Source organism: Carassius auratus, unplaced genomic scaffold (genome assembly GCF_003368295.1).
Source record: "Carassius auratus strain Wakin unplaced genomic scaffold, ASM336829v1 scaf_tig00007301, whole genome shotgun sequence".
Classification (NCBI taxonomy): domain Eukaryota; kingdom Metazoa; phylum Chordata; class Actinopteri; order Cypriniformes; family Cyprinidae; genus Carassius; species Carassius auratus.
In genome coordinates, this window is record NW_020523831.1 from 182868 (window position 1) to 195841 (window position 12974).

At 39.9% G+C, this 12974-nt stretch overlaps 1 protein-coding gene across 10 annotated transcripts in view; it reads left to right on the forward strand.

Moving 5' to 3' along the window:
- Positions 1-8: 8 nt before the first annotated feature.
- The window catches only part of ep400 (E1A binding protein p400), a 37318-nt gene continuing 24352 nt past the window's right edge, over positions 9-12974 (forward strand). For 6 of the 10 annotated variants that reach the window (XM_026244751.1, XM_026244752.1, XM_026244757.1 and 3 more), the window contains exons 1-15: positions 9-211; positions 1641-2986; positions 3668-3775; positions 3947-4031; positions 4394-4513; positions 6522-6895; positions 8254-8559; positions 8664-8849; positions 9048-9188; positions 10146-10224; positions 10318-10376; positions 10483-10540; positions 10619-10708; positions 10919-11032; positions 12663-12850. In XM_026244751.1, the coding sequence (XP_026100536.1) occupies positions 1673-2986; positions 3668-3775; positions 3947-4031; positions 4394-4513; positions 6522-6895; positions 8254-8559; positions 8664-8849; positions 9048-9188; positions 10146-10224; positions 10318-10376; positions 10483-10540; positions 10619-10708; positions 10919-11032; positions 12663-12850 (3222 nt within the window). In that variant the 5' untranslated portion in view covers positions 9-211; positions 1641-1672. The remainder of the gene's footprint in view (positions 212-1640; positions 2987-3667; positions 3776-3946; positions 4032-4393; positions 4514-6521; positions 6896-8253; positions 8560-8663; positions 8850-9047; positions 9189-10145; positions 10225-10317; positions 10377-10482; positions 10541-10618; positions 10709-10918; positions 11033-12662; positions 12851-12974) is intronic. The other 4 variants (XM_026244754.1, XM_026244761.1, XM_026244760.1 and 1 more) reach the window with 3 other exon arrangements.

Sequence of the window (12974 nt, forward strand, 5' to 3'; positions counted from 1 at the left end):
TATGAGTCGAGTGTTTCCGGGTATTCGGAGAAGAAAGAAAAAAAAAAATCGATCTATCGCCATGTTTCACACAGAAATATCTGTCAAACGCTTATAACAGCTTTATTGGACTTTTGTGTCCGTGAGATTGGAAACACTCATGTATGTTGTCACTTAGACTCTGAAGATAGCGCTAAAGTGGATGTTCGGAGCGCGGGACGGTGATTTTACAGTAAGTGGCGCGTGTTGATGTTTATGTTTAGCAGACGAGCTAATGCTCCGCGAGCGGAAACTCAAACATTCTGCTCCGCGTGCTCTACTCCACTACACACACTCAAAGAACAAACACACACACACACACGGGTGTGGTTAACCTGTTCTCACAGGACAGGAGGAGCTAGGGCTTGATAAGCGGGTTTGTTAACTGTCACTGTGTCAGTCAGTCTTAAGAGCAGAGAGGGCTTTAACTAGTAGTAAACACCGTGTTGTCAATCCCTCAGTGGGCTTTATTCCTTGCTAAAAATGTACCTATGTTAAATATATCCCCTCCCCATCATGAGTTTCTGTGAGAGGTGGAATAGATGACAATCAATAGCTAATCGAAACAGTATAAATTGTATTGAATGGTCAGATCAAGTTAATTTTATTTGTATGGCTTTTTTTAATAAATCATGATGTTAATGTTTAATTTTCCATATCTTCATGCCTTGTAGTCGCATTTAAAATATTTTTGCTGGCGATAATAGGTGCGACAATATAAACAATCAAGTTAATATTTGGTATATGGTGTGTGTGTGTGTTTCAACCCTTGTCCTTATAATAAGTTTGTTGTAAATCGCCTTTTATGAGTGATGGATTTAGTAGATTAAAGTATTTATTTTCAGTGGCTGATACTGATAATTAGACATCAGGGTAGTCAATAATATATTTTTGAACAAATGTGTTGAATAAAAAAGAAAAAGCAAAATGTTTACTATCTACTAATAAGATTGTGTGTAGATATATAGGTAATAACACTTCAGTTTATTACAAGATCATCATATTAGGATGAAAATCTTAGAATGACCAATTATAGAAATTAAATATAGAGATAGTTCTCCTATTTTGTCTCATGTCCTTCACAAACTTTTTGGACTTTTTGTGGTCCTCGAAATACAGTTTCCCCAAACCTTTCATCCATTCAAAAGTTAATAAACACATAGTACAGGTAATCCATATGAATCTGTAGAAACACAATCACTTTCTGATGAACAGATCTACTTACTGCTCATATAAACATTGATTAGAGTACATCAAAAACGGTAAAAAGAAGCTCAAACATGTTTGCATTGACGTAAGAACAAAGTTCATTGGATCTTGGGGATCAGGTCAGCACATTTGAGCTACTGTTTACCATATTTAAAGAACGATTTGGAGCAAATGACTCATTGGAGGGACAGAGAGGGTTATTCAGGTTTGGAATTACACAAGGGTAGGTAAATGATGATAGAATTTTCATTTTTTTGTGAACTATTCCTGTTAACTGGCCTGAGCAATATATTGGTCTGTCTTTGCAAATTATTAATTACTTTTTCCATTGAGATTTAGTATGAATTTCAATATCTTTATCCAACCGAAATACATTTGTATGGCAGAAACATTGCACGATTTTCTCCCCACAGAGTGTCTTTTAATACAATTGAAGTGACACGCAATGCACCATGGAGGAGGCCCACCAAATGTGCAGAGGAACCTTCAGAGATCCAAGTCCTTCACTGGATCTGAGGCAGAAGACCAGCAGCAGCAGCCGCAGGTCATGCCGGTTACACAGCAACAGCCTGCAAATGCCACTCACCCCCAGTCACCGGTGACATCTTTTGCTCCGTCCGCCAGTCCCTCTGCACCACAGTCTCCCAATTATCAAATCATTATGAGTCGGAGTCCGGTCACAGGCCAGAACATGAACATCACTTTACAGAACGTGGGACCAATGGTTTCTGGGAACCAGCAGATCACCCTCACCCCTCTTCCTCTCCAGAGCCCAACATCCCCTGGCTTTCAGCACCAGGCTCAGCAGTGGAGGTTTGAGTCTGGGTCTTCGTCTTACGTGGTGACATCACCCTTGCCCCAGACCATCCAGCCTCAAAGTCCGACCCAGCACAGTCCAGTTCCTATACAGGCTGTGCCCAGGCCGAACGCTCCTGGCTCGGCTCTGGGAGTGTGCGCTCAGAGCCCGACGAGGTTTGTGGAGGCAGGTATAATGGTTAGGCAAATCAACTTGGGCAGCCCACCTGGAAGTAGTCATTTTGTGTACCAGGATGGAACGGGATTGGCTCAGCTGGCTCCAACAACAGTTGGAGCCGTTCAGCTAACCTCACCTGGGACACCAGGGGCTGTCAGAGAAAGACGCCTGTCCCAGCCACACTCTCAAACTGGCGGAACCATTCACCATTTGGGGCCGCAGAGCCCTGTAGCGGCAGGAGCTGTTCTCCCCACATTGGGCAGCCCTGGGCACATCACCACCTCCAATCTGCCTCCTCAGATCAGTAGCATCATCCAAGGCCAGTTAGCGCGTCCCATGATTTTTGAGAAGACGGGGCAAGGCGTTGTGGCTGGTGTGGCGGCCCCGGCGTCTGCCTCTTATGGGGTCCCATCTGCAATCCCTCCATCCAGCCCATCCAGGAGCAACCCTCCCCAGGGCCTCGCCAACCAGTCCCTCACCCCCACCAGCATGAAGAAGATGCAGCCGAAGAAGCTGGAGGAGATTGCACCCTCAAATCCAGAAGTGGCACAGTTGAGGAAGCAGTGTCTGGAGCATCATGCAAAGAAGATGGAGAGTCTGAAGGATGTGTTTAAGGAGTACCTGATTGAGCTCTTTTTCCTGCAGCATCTGCAAGGGAACATGATGGACTACCTTGCTTTTAAGAAAAAGCCTTGTGTGCCTCTCTTCACCTACCTGAGGCAAAATGATCTTGACATTGAAGATGAAGAGGAGGAGGAAGAGCAGTCTGAGGTCATCAATGATGAGGTAAAAAAAAATGCATTTGACTCTTACAATATATTTTCAATGATGGCAAAGTTACACTTGCATGTCACACAATCCTTATGAAATCAACAAATTTGCTGCTCAAGAAACATTTCCTATTTATCTCCTATCAGTGTTGAAAACAGTTGCTGTTTCATATTGTTCTGGAAACCGTGATACATATTTTTGAGAATTATTTTGGTTAAATATTTTTTGAGGATTGATTGATGAATAGAAAGTTGAAAAGAAATATGAAATAATTCTTATGCAACTTTGCTGTCACCTTTGATCAATTTAATGCATCCTTTTTGAAGAAAATATTAATTTCTTTCAAGTGAATGAATATAGATTTTTTTTCCTTTTTTTTTTGAGGATTGATGAATAGAAAGTTCAAAAGAATGGATTTTATATTCAATAATTATTATATACCGTTGCTGTCACCTTTGATCAATTTAATGGATTCTTGTTGACGAAAATATTAATTTCTTTCAAATGCGAATATTCATATAAAGTCATAGGCATGAATATATTTAAAATAAATGAATAGATCCAGATTCTAAAAATGATCTTCGTGTTTTAGTGACCCACAAAACAACTTTTCTTGGTCTCTTTTTCATTCGGAAATATCAAGATGTGTTTTCTGTGGCTTTGTAGCTTTCATCTGTTTCTATGACAACCTCTCAGGTGAAAGTAGTGACTGGAAAGGATGGACAGACGGTGACTCCTGTTGCTATAGCTACACAACTCCCACCCAACGTGTCTGCAGCGTTCTCTGCTCCGCAGCAGTTCCAGGTGATGGAGGCTTCCTTACTACGAACGTGAAAATGTAACATTCAGTATGATAGCGCTTTCATCGTGCGTTTTAACAGAATTGTGACTTTAGACGTAATCAGGCAAAATTTTAGTACAGTTTGTGCTCTGTGTGGATGAGATTCTCACTTTCGTTTGTTTTCGGTCTCATAGACTCATGCCGGGGTGGCAGGTGGCAGCATCTCGAACCCTGTGGACATGGAAGCTTTCAAACGGCAGCAGGCCATGGCACAAGCAGGTAGGGCGACGTCGACAAAGGGCAAAGGTGGAAGCCTGTTTGGTTTTCAGTTGTTTCTTTATTCCCCCTTTATGTTTTCTACTTTTCCGTTTGCTGTTCTTCCTTTTTTTTCCACTTCTTCCAATTCGCTTCTGCTTACTCAGTATCCAGCATCTCTTCCCAGCTCTGTGTTTGAATCCTGTAATCCAGAAAAGGGGGAGCGGAGCTTCCCGAAAGCTACCTGCTGGTGTGCAAACATCATTGCCATGTGCCAAGTGTTTTCTCTCCTTCTTTTGGTTTTTCCTGTTCTATATCATTTTCTGGGAGGGAGGTTTTTTTTTTTTTTTTTGCGTTTTGAGGGTATTGTGTGTTTTGCATCCCAGATCAGGCTAAGAGGTCCCGGATGGAAGTGGGTCGGCATGGGATGATATTCCAGCACCCCGCTGTAACTGCTTTAGGATCTCCCGGTGTTCCCCTCCAGCAGCTCATGCCGACAGCGCAAGGTAGGAGCGCCGCTGCGTCTCGGGACAGATCCGCTCTTGTGACTGTTATTCAGTGCTGCTGGAGGTCAGGGTTCATTCCAGAGTTCCCAAAGTTGATCCCACCTTGTTTCCAAGCATCATCTACCAGTTGTGATCCACTTATTGGGACTCCATTCAGACTTAGCCCTCATTTAAAATCTTTCTCAAACCATCAGAGGGACAGCTGGGCAGAAGATACAGCTGAAGATCAATTCGGAAGACATCACATCTTTTTCATTTATGATTTGCACATTATTTCCTTGCGCCATTCACCTCATCCGTTTACGTTCTTCTTTGCCATAATGGCATCTCTGATTCCATCCCGGGCTCATCGGATGATGCGCCCCAAACCGTCTACTGGGATGTCCTGTTTCACATAGAGGTGTTTTGTGTTTAGTTCTGCGGTTTTATAGTTAACATCTCCTCTCCTGATCCTGCAGAGCTTCTCCTTCACTTCCCTAAATTTACTGTATTTCAAACTTGGAATCTAAATGCATTTTCAGTCTTGGTTCCCTTCATGTAGCAAGTTATTTTAGTTTCTCCTCGTTTTGTCGTCACCATATTTTCAGTTCCCATCTTCATCTTCGGTTTCTAGACCATTCCTTCATGACCTGATGGTGAGGAGCCAAAAGTGGCGCTCAGGAAAGGTCTTACAAACAAGCAAGTTAACCTCAAAAAGCTTCGGAGTTGACAAATTGATGTAGTTGTTAATTTAAATGATGAAATGCTAAAAGAGGGAGATTCTTAGTGTTTACAGCTGGGCTTTACCTTCTTCTGTGTAAAACTTCCCTTGTCATTCCTCTGCTGTACCCTCTGCTTTGCTGTTGTCACTCCAGACATTATCTGCTTCATGCATGCTCATGAAGTGTGTTAGTGCTTCAGTCGTGTCCATTACCTTTCAGTGCATTTTTTTTCTTTAAAGTTCTTCTCCTGTTTTTATTTTATTTTGTTTCCTTGATTTTTTTTTTTTCGTTTCTTTTTATATTTAGACTTTTCTACTTATGAGTAGTTCAATGGTAATGCATGATTGATCATTCTTCATAGTAGTATTCTTAAGCATTGAACGAAATATTTTGATTTTTACATCTACGAGTTCTAATTTTCATTCATTAGAACGTGTAAATCTTCCTTGATTTTCGTTATGTAATCATTGTGACATGAACAGTATTTTTCATTAATGTTCCCTTTTCTCCAGCATTGTGTAACACATTGCTGGTGATCCATAACATCATACCCATGAAATCAAAAGAAGTTTAGTTGAAAAATACAAATGGGCAAAATCATGTCTGAGTTTTATTTCACCCTAAAATCATAATATATTTCTAGAACCATAAAATCTTAAGCGATGCAAAACTAATTTCAAGAAAGTGAAACATCTTAATCACAGTACTGTATTGTAGTGGTTTATTTTAAAATCTGTGATTTTAGTTTTTTTTTTTTTTTTAAATCAACAAATTGCAGGCATTTTAAAATGTGTAAATATTTTCAAATGTTAAAATGAAAATTACATTATTATGTAAATGTTTATATTTAATAATTATAAATGGATCATAAATATTACCTAACATTAAGGAAACGTGAATTGGAGTGAAATGTAATATAATGATCCAGTTAAATTAATAATTAATAATAATACTAATCTTTGTATTTTTCAAGTATAATTTCATATTTCTAATTTGCGGGTGAACGATGACTTTTCACTTTATATTTAAAAACAATCAAGTGTTATGTAAAGTGTCAAAAACAACATTTTAAACTTTCAGTATGGGCTTTCGAGATGTTTATAAAGAAATATTTACAAAAAAACGAACGTGCAGAGAACGCTGTAATTTTGTCAGTAAACAGACATGAGCTAAAACAAAATATCGTGTTTCCAATTCTTCACTTTCTCCTTCTGTGGAACTCTTCCTTGCCCTCCATATCCCTCTATCTTTGTCTCTTCTCTTTCCTCTCTCTGCTTTGTTTCCTTCATATTGCCCCTCATAAACAGGAGGCATGCCCCCGACCCCACAAACAGTCCAGATTGGTGGGCAGAAACAGAATCAGCAGCAGTACGACCCGTCCAAAGGTCCCCCTGTCCAGAACGCCGCCAGTCTTCACACACCACCCCCACAGCTTCCAGGCCGCCTCCCCCAGGGCGGGCTCTCTATGGCTGGCCTGCCTCTCTCCCTGTCCCAGGGCCAGGCCATGCTGGTGGACCAGCAGGCTCCAGTGGCTGGTGGTCAGCTCCAGGTGAAGGTTCAGGGTGCCGGGGCCGTGCTGGCTCCAGTCAACCCACATGCGCAGCTGCAGGCACAGCTTCAGCAGATGCAGTCAGGGCTCCACCTACAGATGCAGCAGTCGGTCATGCAGTCTGGACAGGCAGTGAGTATGCTGAAAGACATTTAGGCACACAGAAACCTCACTAACCACATTGAAAAGTTTTCTGCTTGGTTTAAAAAAGCTAGTTCTGCTTACGATGGTAGTAATAAAAGTTTGTGATTGCTACTCTAGATTTTGGTCTGTCTCCCTTTGGAGAATGAAAACACTTTATATACAGTTTCAATAAACACTGGGAAATATAGGTGAAGTGATTGATATGTACAGTAAAACTATAAAATCTCAAATGAAGCATGTTTTCACTAAATTAAAAAGGAAAAAATAAAATAATTTACCAAAACTGTCACTCAGTGATAATGCAGATGAACAATTGGACAAGACTTGAACCAACTGGAAAATTCAGCATATTTTCTCTTTGAATTGACTTTTTTTTCTTTTTTTTTCACCAAGAAAATGTAAAAATATATACATTGTTGTGACGTTATATTTTAGAAAGAAAGTTTATTATATGTAAAATACAGTAAAAATATAAAATTTTCAAATTTTCAAAGCTGTGGCTTTAATTCCTTTAGAAACAATGATGTTACCAGCTCCTTGTTGAGAAAGATAATGTAGCTCTTGAGCAATTAAGCTATTATTGATAAAATTGTGGGTCAGGGCTAAGTAGAATGTCTGTGTGCGCACGCAGCGTAATCTGTGTGTTTGACTAAACGTCTATGTGTGTGTGAGAGATACAGTGAAGTGCATTTGTTTAGAACTCTTTTTTTTTTTTTTTTTAAGCAATATAAAGATTATTTTTTTAATATATTAGTTTGAGTACATTTCATTTATGGGCTAAAAAACAAAATGCAAACAATCAGAATAGCTGGTGGGGAGTGCCCAATGTAAACATTGAACATATGCCATTACCTGTATTGTACTGTGGTACAGTTATGGAGGCCCTTCATATCGCAGAGGTCAACTGGCTGCTCTGCCAATCGTTAGCAACAGCCCTATAGTATGCCGTGTTTAATAAACAAATTTAGTTTTACTAAATTCTTCTGAGGTGAAATGTAGTGCAGTCCTGTATGGTATTGTGACTTTTCTGGTGATACACAGCCCTACCAATTGGGCAGTTTGAAAAATGAATCAATCTCTTAAGCCATTTGTGCTGCTGATCTTTTAATCAGATAAATTATTAATCATACAATTTTTCTGATGAGACCATCTTAATAGGCCAATAAAAAGTGCAGTAAACTCATTATAATATAAAATTTTATATCAACAGTAAAATCATCATGACTATATCATGAATGTTCAATATTTAGCACAGCCCTACTTAGAAAAGTAGATTTTGTTACAGTTCATACTCTCTCTCTCTCTCTCTCTCTCTCTCTCTCTCTCTCTCTCTCACCCTTTTTTAGACTGTGGCACTTGTGCGTCCTGGATCAGATTCCTCCCAACCTGCCCAGCGTCTGATGTGCAACTCTCTCTCCAACCCTGCCATGTCTCCTGCTCCTCTAACATCCCCGTCCTCTCTCCCCTCCCCACACCCTTCTGCCCCGGTCCGCACCCCCAGTACTGGCCCCAGCCTCTCTCCTGTCGCCCAGTCCAAACTCGCTGCCACGAATGGCACCACCGGGCTGAAAATGTCCGGTTTGGGTCAGAGTCCAGTTGGGCAGAACTCACAGGAATGCTCTCAGGACAAGCAAGCAGAGCAAGCCAAGCTGGTGAGAATTTGCAGGAGATCTTTTTTAGTATGCATTAAAGTAGCACATTTTGTAGCATGTGCTGCCTATGATGTCTGACAAGAGATTATAACGTGTCTTTGTAGGAGAGTCATGTGCACCAGCGAATTGCAGAGCTCCGTAAAGAAGGGCAGTGGTCAGCAAGCCGCTTACCCAAGCTGCAGGAGACCTGCAGGCCCAAATCCCAGTGGGACTACCTGCTGGAGGAGATGCAGTGGATGGCTGCTGACTTTGCCCAGGAAAGGCGCTGGAAGATTTCTGCTGCCAAGAAGGTGAGAAGAAACGCACTCAGTCTGTGATGATAGAAAGTTCTCAGGCAGTATTTACACAGCTGTATGTTTATCTGATGTAGAGGTCAGCTGTAACCTCATTATATTTGGCCACATGTTCTAGTGCCAGTGACCATTCATTATAGAGCAGGCTAAAATTCACCTTTGATTCTCTAATCTTTGATCTCTCTCTCTCTTTAGCTCGTGCGCACATGTGCTCGTTACCATGTTGAACAGAAGACCACGGAAGAACGTGAGAAACGGGAAGAGGAGATGAGGCTGCGGCACATTGCCAGCACCATCGCCCGTGGGGTTGACTCTTTCTGGTCAAATATTGAACAGGTACATTTACATACAATTTATAGTAGTGTTAATTTAGTATCATAATAGTTTTTATTAATATTTTCATTTATTTCAGTTTTGGTCATTTTAGTACTTCAACTTAAACTAATTTTGTTTCAGTTAGTCGCATAGACAGAATTTTTTTTTTCTGTCATTTGTATGTTTTTTATTATTATTATTATTATTATTATTATTATTATTATTTATAATTTGTTTGTTTAAATGTTTATCTTGCTTTCTTTTAGTTAACAAAAACTAACTTTAGTTTTAGTTAACAATAACAACACAGACTTATACTTTAGTATTTACGGAGACCCGCACATGACATGCAAGAAAAAATAAAGAAATTGTGTGCACGATTTACTAATTTGTTCCCTCAATTTACAAAAACGTGCACATGATTACTATTGCGTTCGCTCGATTTGTTATTAGTAAATAGTACGCAATAGTAAATCGAGGGAACGCAATAGTAATCGTGTGAACGCTTTAGTAAATCGAGGGAGATTATTAGTAAATCGTGTGCACAATTTATAAATCGAGTGAACGCAATAGTAAATCGAGGGAATGCAATAGTAATCGTGTGCACGTTTTAGTACATTGAGGGAACGAATTAGTAAATCGTGCACATGATTTAGCCTTATATTTTTTTTCCTGCGTGTCATGTGCAGGGCTCCGTAAGTATTGGAACCAAACTGAGAAATAAAAGTTAAAATAATATGAATAAGAATGATTGTTTTGTGTGGGTCTTAAGATGTTCAGCAACCTCAGAAGCATTCACCTGTGTTTGAGTTTATTGCCTTTCACTCGGTGTGGGTCAGATACAGAATAACGCATTGTATTTAGTATTATTATTCACATTTAGACAGAAATTCTCTCTGTGATCAATGCTATTCCACTGTATGTCAAGGTTTGTATTAGTTCCTCATAAAGAGCATTTTTTTCTCTGTCTTACCACAGGTTGTGGAAATCAAGCTGCGTTTTGAGATCTATGACAAACGACAAAAAGTTCTTAACTTGCAGAAAGCTGCGAGTAAAGGTGAGATTAAGTAATGTTATCTGACATGTCTTAACTGAATGATCAGACTTTGTCAGAGATTATTAATTCAGAAGAGACTTTGTTTTGCAACAGGCCAGTGTGCTAAAGTGACCCAGTCATCTGGACAGAAGTCAGATAAAGAGAGTAAAGGGGTAAGATCTTCTCCATGAGTTCTCCGAGATCCAGCCTCATTGCTGCTTCTCATCCTCTCATTGTCCTTGACAATTTTTCTTCTCTTTTTTTTTTTCCCCCTTACAGCAGGACACTGGCCCATCCCGAAAGAGAAAGTCAAGCACCTCTCTTTCTGATGTAGAGGGTACATATTGCATTTAAACATAGTTGCCTTACCCTTCTCTGTGTGCATGCTGTTGATTGCTCCGTTGTTGTTTTGCAGTTGAAGATGAGGAAAGTACAATAGAGGAGCAGGAGGCGATGGAGGGGGCAGCTGATCAGAAAGCAGAGCTGGCCGAATTAACAAAAGAAGGTACGTTTTACATGTTAAACTTATGGCCATGTCTTTAAACAGTAATACATTTTTTGCTATCCTCCTAAATGTTTTGGAAATATTTAGACTATGAAGGAGCATAAAGTGTTGCATGTTTAGACATAGACTGAAATTTTTTAATTGTAGTTATCAGCCACTAAAAACTCATATGGCACAGCCACTGCTAGAAACTGTGTCTTTGTCTCGTAGCTGAAGTGCCATTGGATGATCTGGTGAAGCAGTACGCTGGTGCTTACGCAGAGGGCTTCGAGTGGCCACAGCCTTCCAGCCAGAGTGAAGATGAAGACAGAGAGGAAGCTGATGGTTTGTGTACATCTACTGCTTAACCTGTTAAATGTCACCCCGTCCCGTATACGGGACGCCTACATTGACTATACTATATTACAATCAAATTTAATCTAATCTTGACAAACTATATATCGTTGGAAAGGTCTAAGACTCCCAAATATATATTTTACCAATATTTTTTGTTAAAAATTATGTAGGAAAAGTAATAGATCAATTTATGACAAGAGTGCGCCCTAAGAAATCTACATTACAAAAGGAGCTTTAACCTTTGTTTTAAAAAAAAAGACTTCCTCGTTGCCTTTTTCTCTATCACATTTTAGAAATCATCAGAAGTTATATATCACTTGAAAACATAAAATCTCAAAATTCATCCTTCAAAACCCATTTTAAAATCAGACATTGCATTACCATGTAAATGGCACATCAAAATCATGTTACAAAATGTTTTCAGTCATGAAATATAAAAATTTAGGTTTGTATCATGCACATTCAAGACTATCTTCAAAAACGTGAGTGACACTTATCAGGTTAAAGGGGGGGTGAAATGCTCGTTTTCACTCAATATCCTGTTAATCTTCAGTACCTATAGAGTAGTACTGCATCCTTCATAACTCCAAAAAGTCTTTAGTTTTATTATATTCATAAGAGAAAGATAGTCTGTACCGATTTTTCCCGAAAAAAACACGACTGACTGGAGGTGTGACGTGTGGGCGGAGCTAAAGAATCACGAAAGCGAGTAGGCTTTTGCGTTGAGAGCGTTTGGAAGTTGTGACATTACCGTGAGGAAAAAACCATCATCCAAAACAAACCATGGCTAACAGTCAGATTCAGCCGTTTATTTATGATCCAGAATCAGATCCAGAGGCTGAAATTTAACAAGAGCAGCAGCAGCAATGACTACAGCAGGACGTCTCTAAGTAGTATGTATTGAAACTGCATATATTTGCTTAGCGGTTTTGGAAAATGATTAAGTTCCACTTTATGTCGTACTGCATTATCCTTAAGAAATAAACAATATGCAAATCCGGCGTCAAACTGGGCCTTGTTTGTAGAACAAGCATCTTCGAAATGCAGGGAACAAACAAAAACACTTTGATGCTCTCAACGTTGATGCTCTGTAAAAATTAAACTCCATCCACTGGTCCCTTAATGCTGTTTTTTCTTTGGTAATCTGTGCAGGGTTGTCTTGCCCTGGCAACCAAAAACACACTCCTTTTGTGACAATTCGCTCTCGCTCTGATCAGTGAAGTCTGTTGTGCTCTCAGTGCTCTGCTATACGGGAGCGCGCGCTCTTCCAGCAGAAGTGCCTTAGGACCCATATAAGGAAATTCCACTCCATCTAACGTCACACAGAGCCATACTCGAAAAAAACTTTCCGAAACTTGTGACAAACTTTGGAACAAAAATACTCCTTCAAACGTACAACTTAATTTTTGAAACTTTGTCCATGTTTAGCATGGGAGTCCAACTCTTTAACAGTGTAAAAAACTCAGTATGCATGAAATAGCATTTCACCTCCCTTTAAGAACTAATTTTAGAGCCCCCCAAAAAATCCCTGAAATACAAAAGAATTCAAATAAATGAATACTTTTGACAGTATATTGATTTGATGTTACAGTAACAGTTTATGCTCTTCTCTGTTCAGACAAGCATTCTCCGTTGGACAGTCTACATGATGCAGTGCTGATAGACTCTTTGCTGAGCATGGATCAGTACCGTGGGGCTGAGCGGAAGGCTTTTGGCCCTGATGGGAAACCCACAAAAGATATCGCTGAGGTTGCTGCAGCAACGGACCTGATTCTCCCCAAAGGCAGCGCCAGGACCACTCTAACTGTGAGTCATTTACGCTCTTACTCACATGGACTGTTTAAAACATGATGATTTAAGATTCAGTTGAGCAGTTGTCTAGCTCAAAGTGGTCTCCGTGTCTGATTGTCTTATGACTCATGAACCCTTT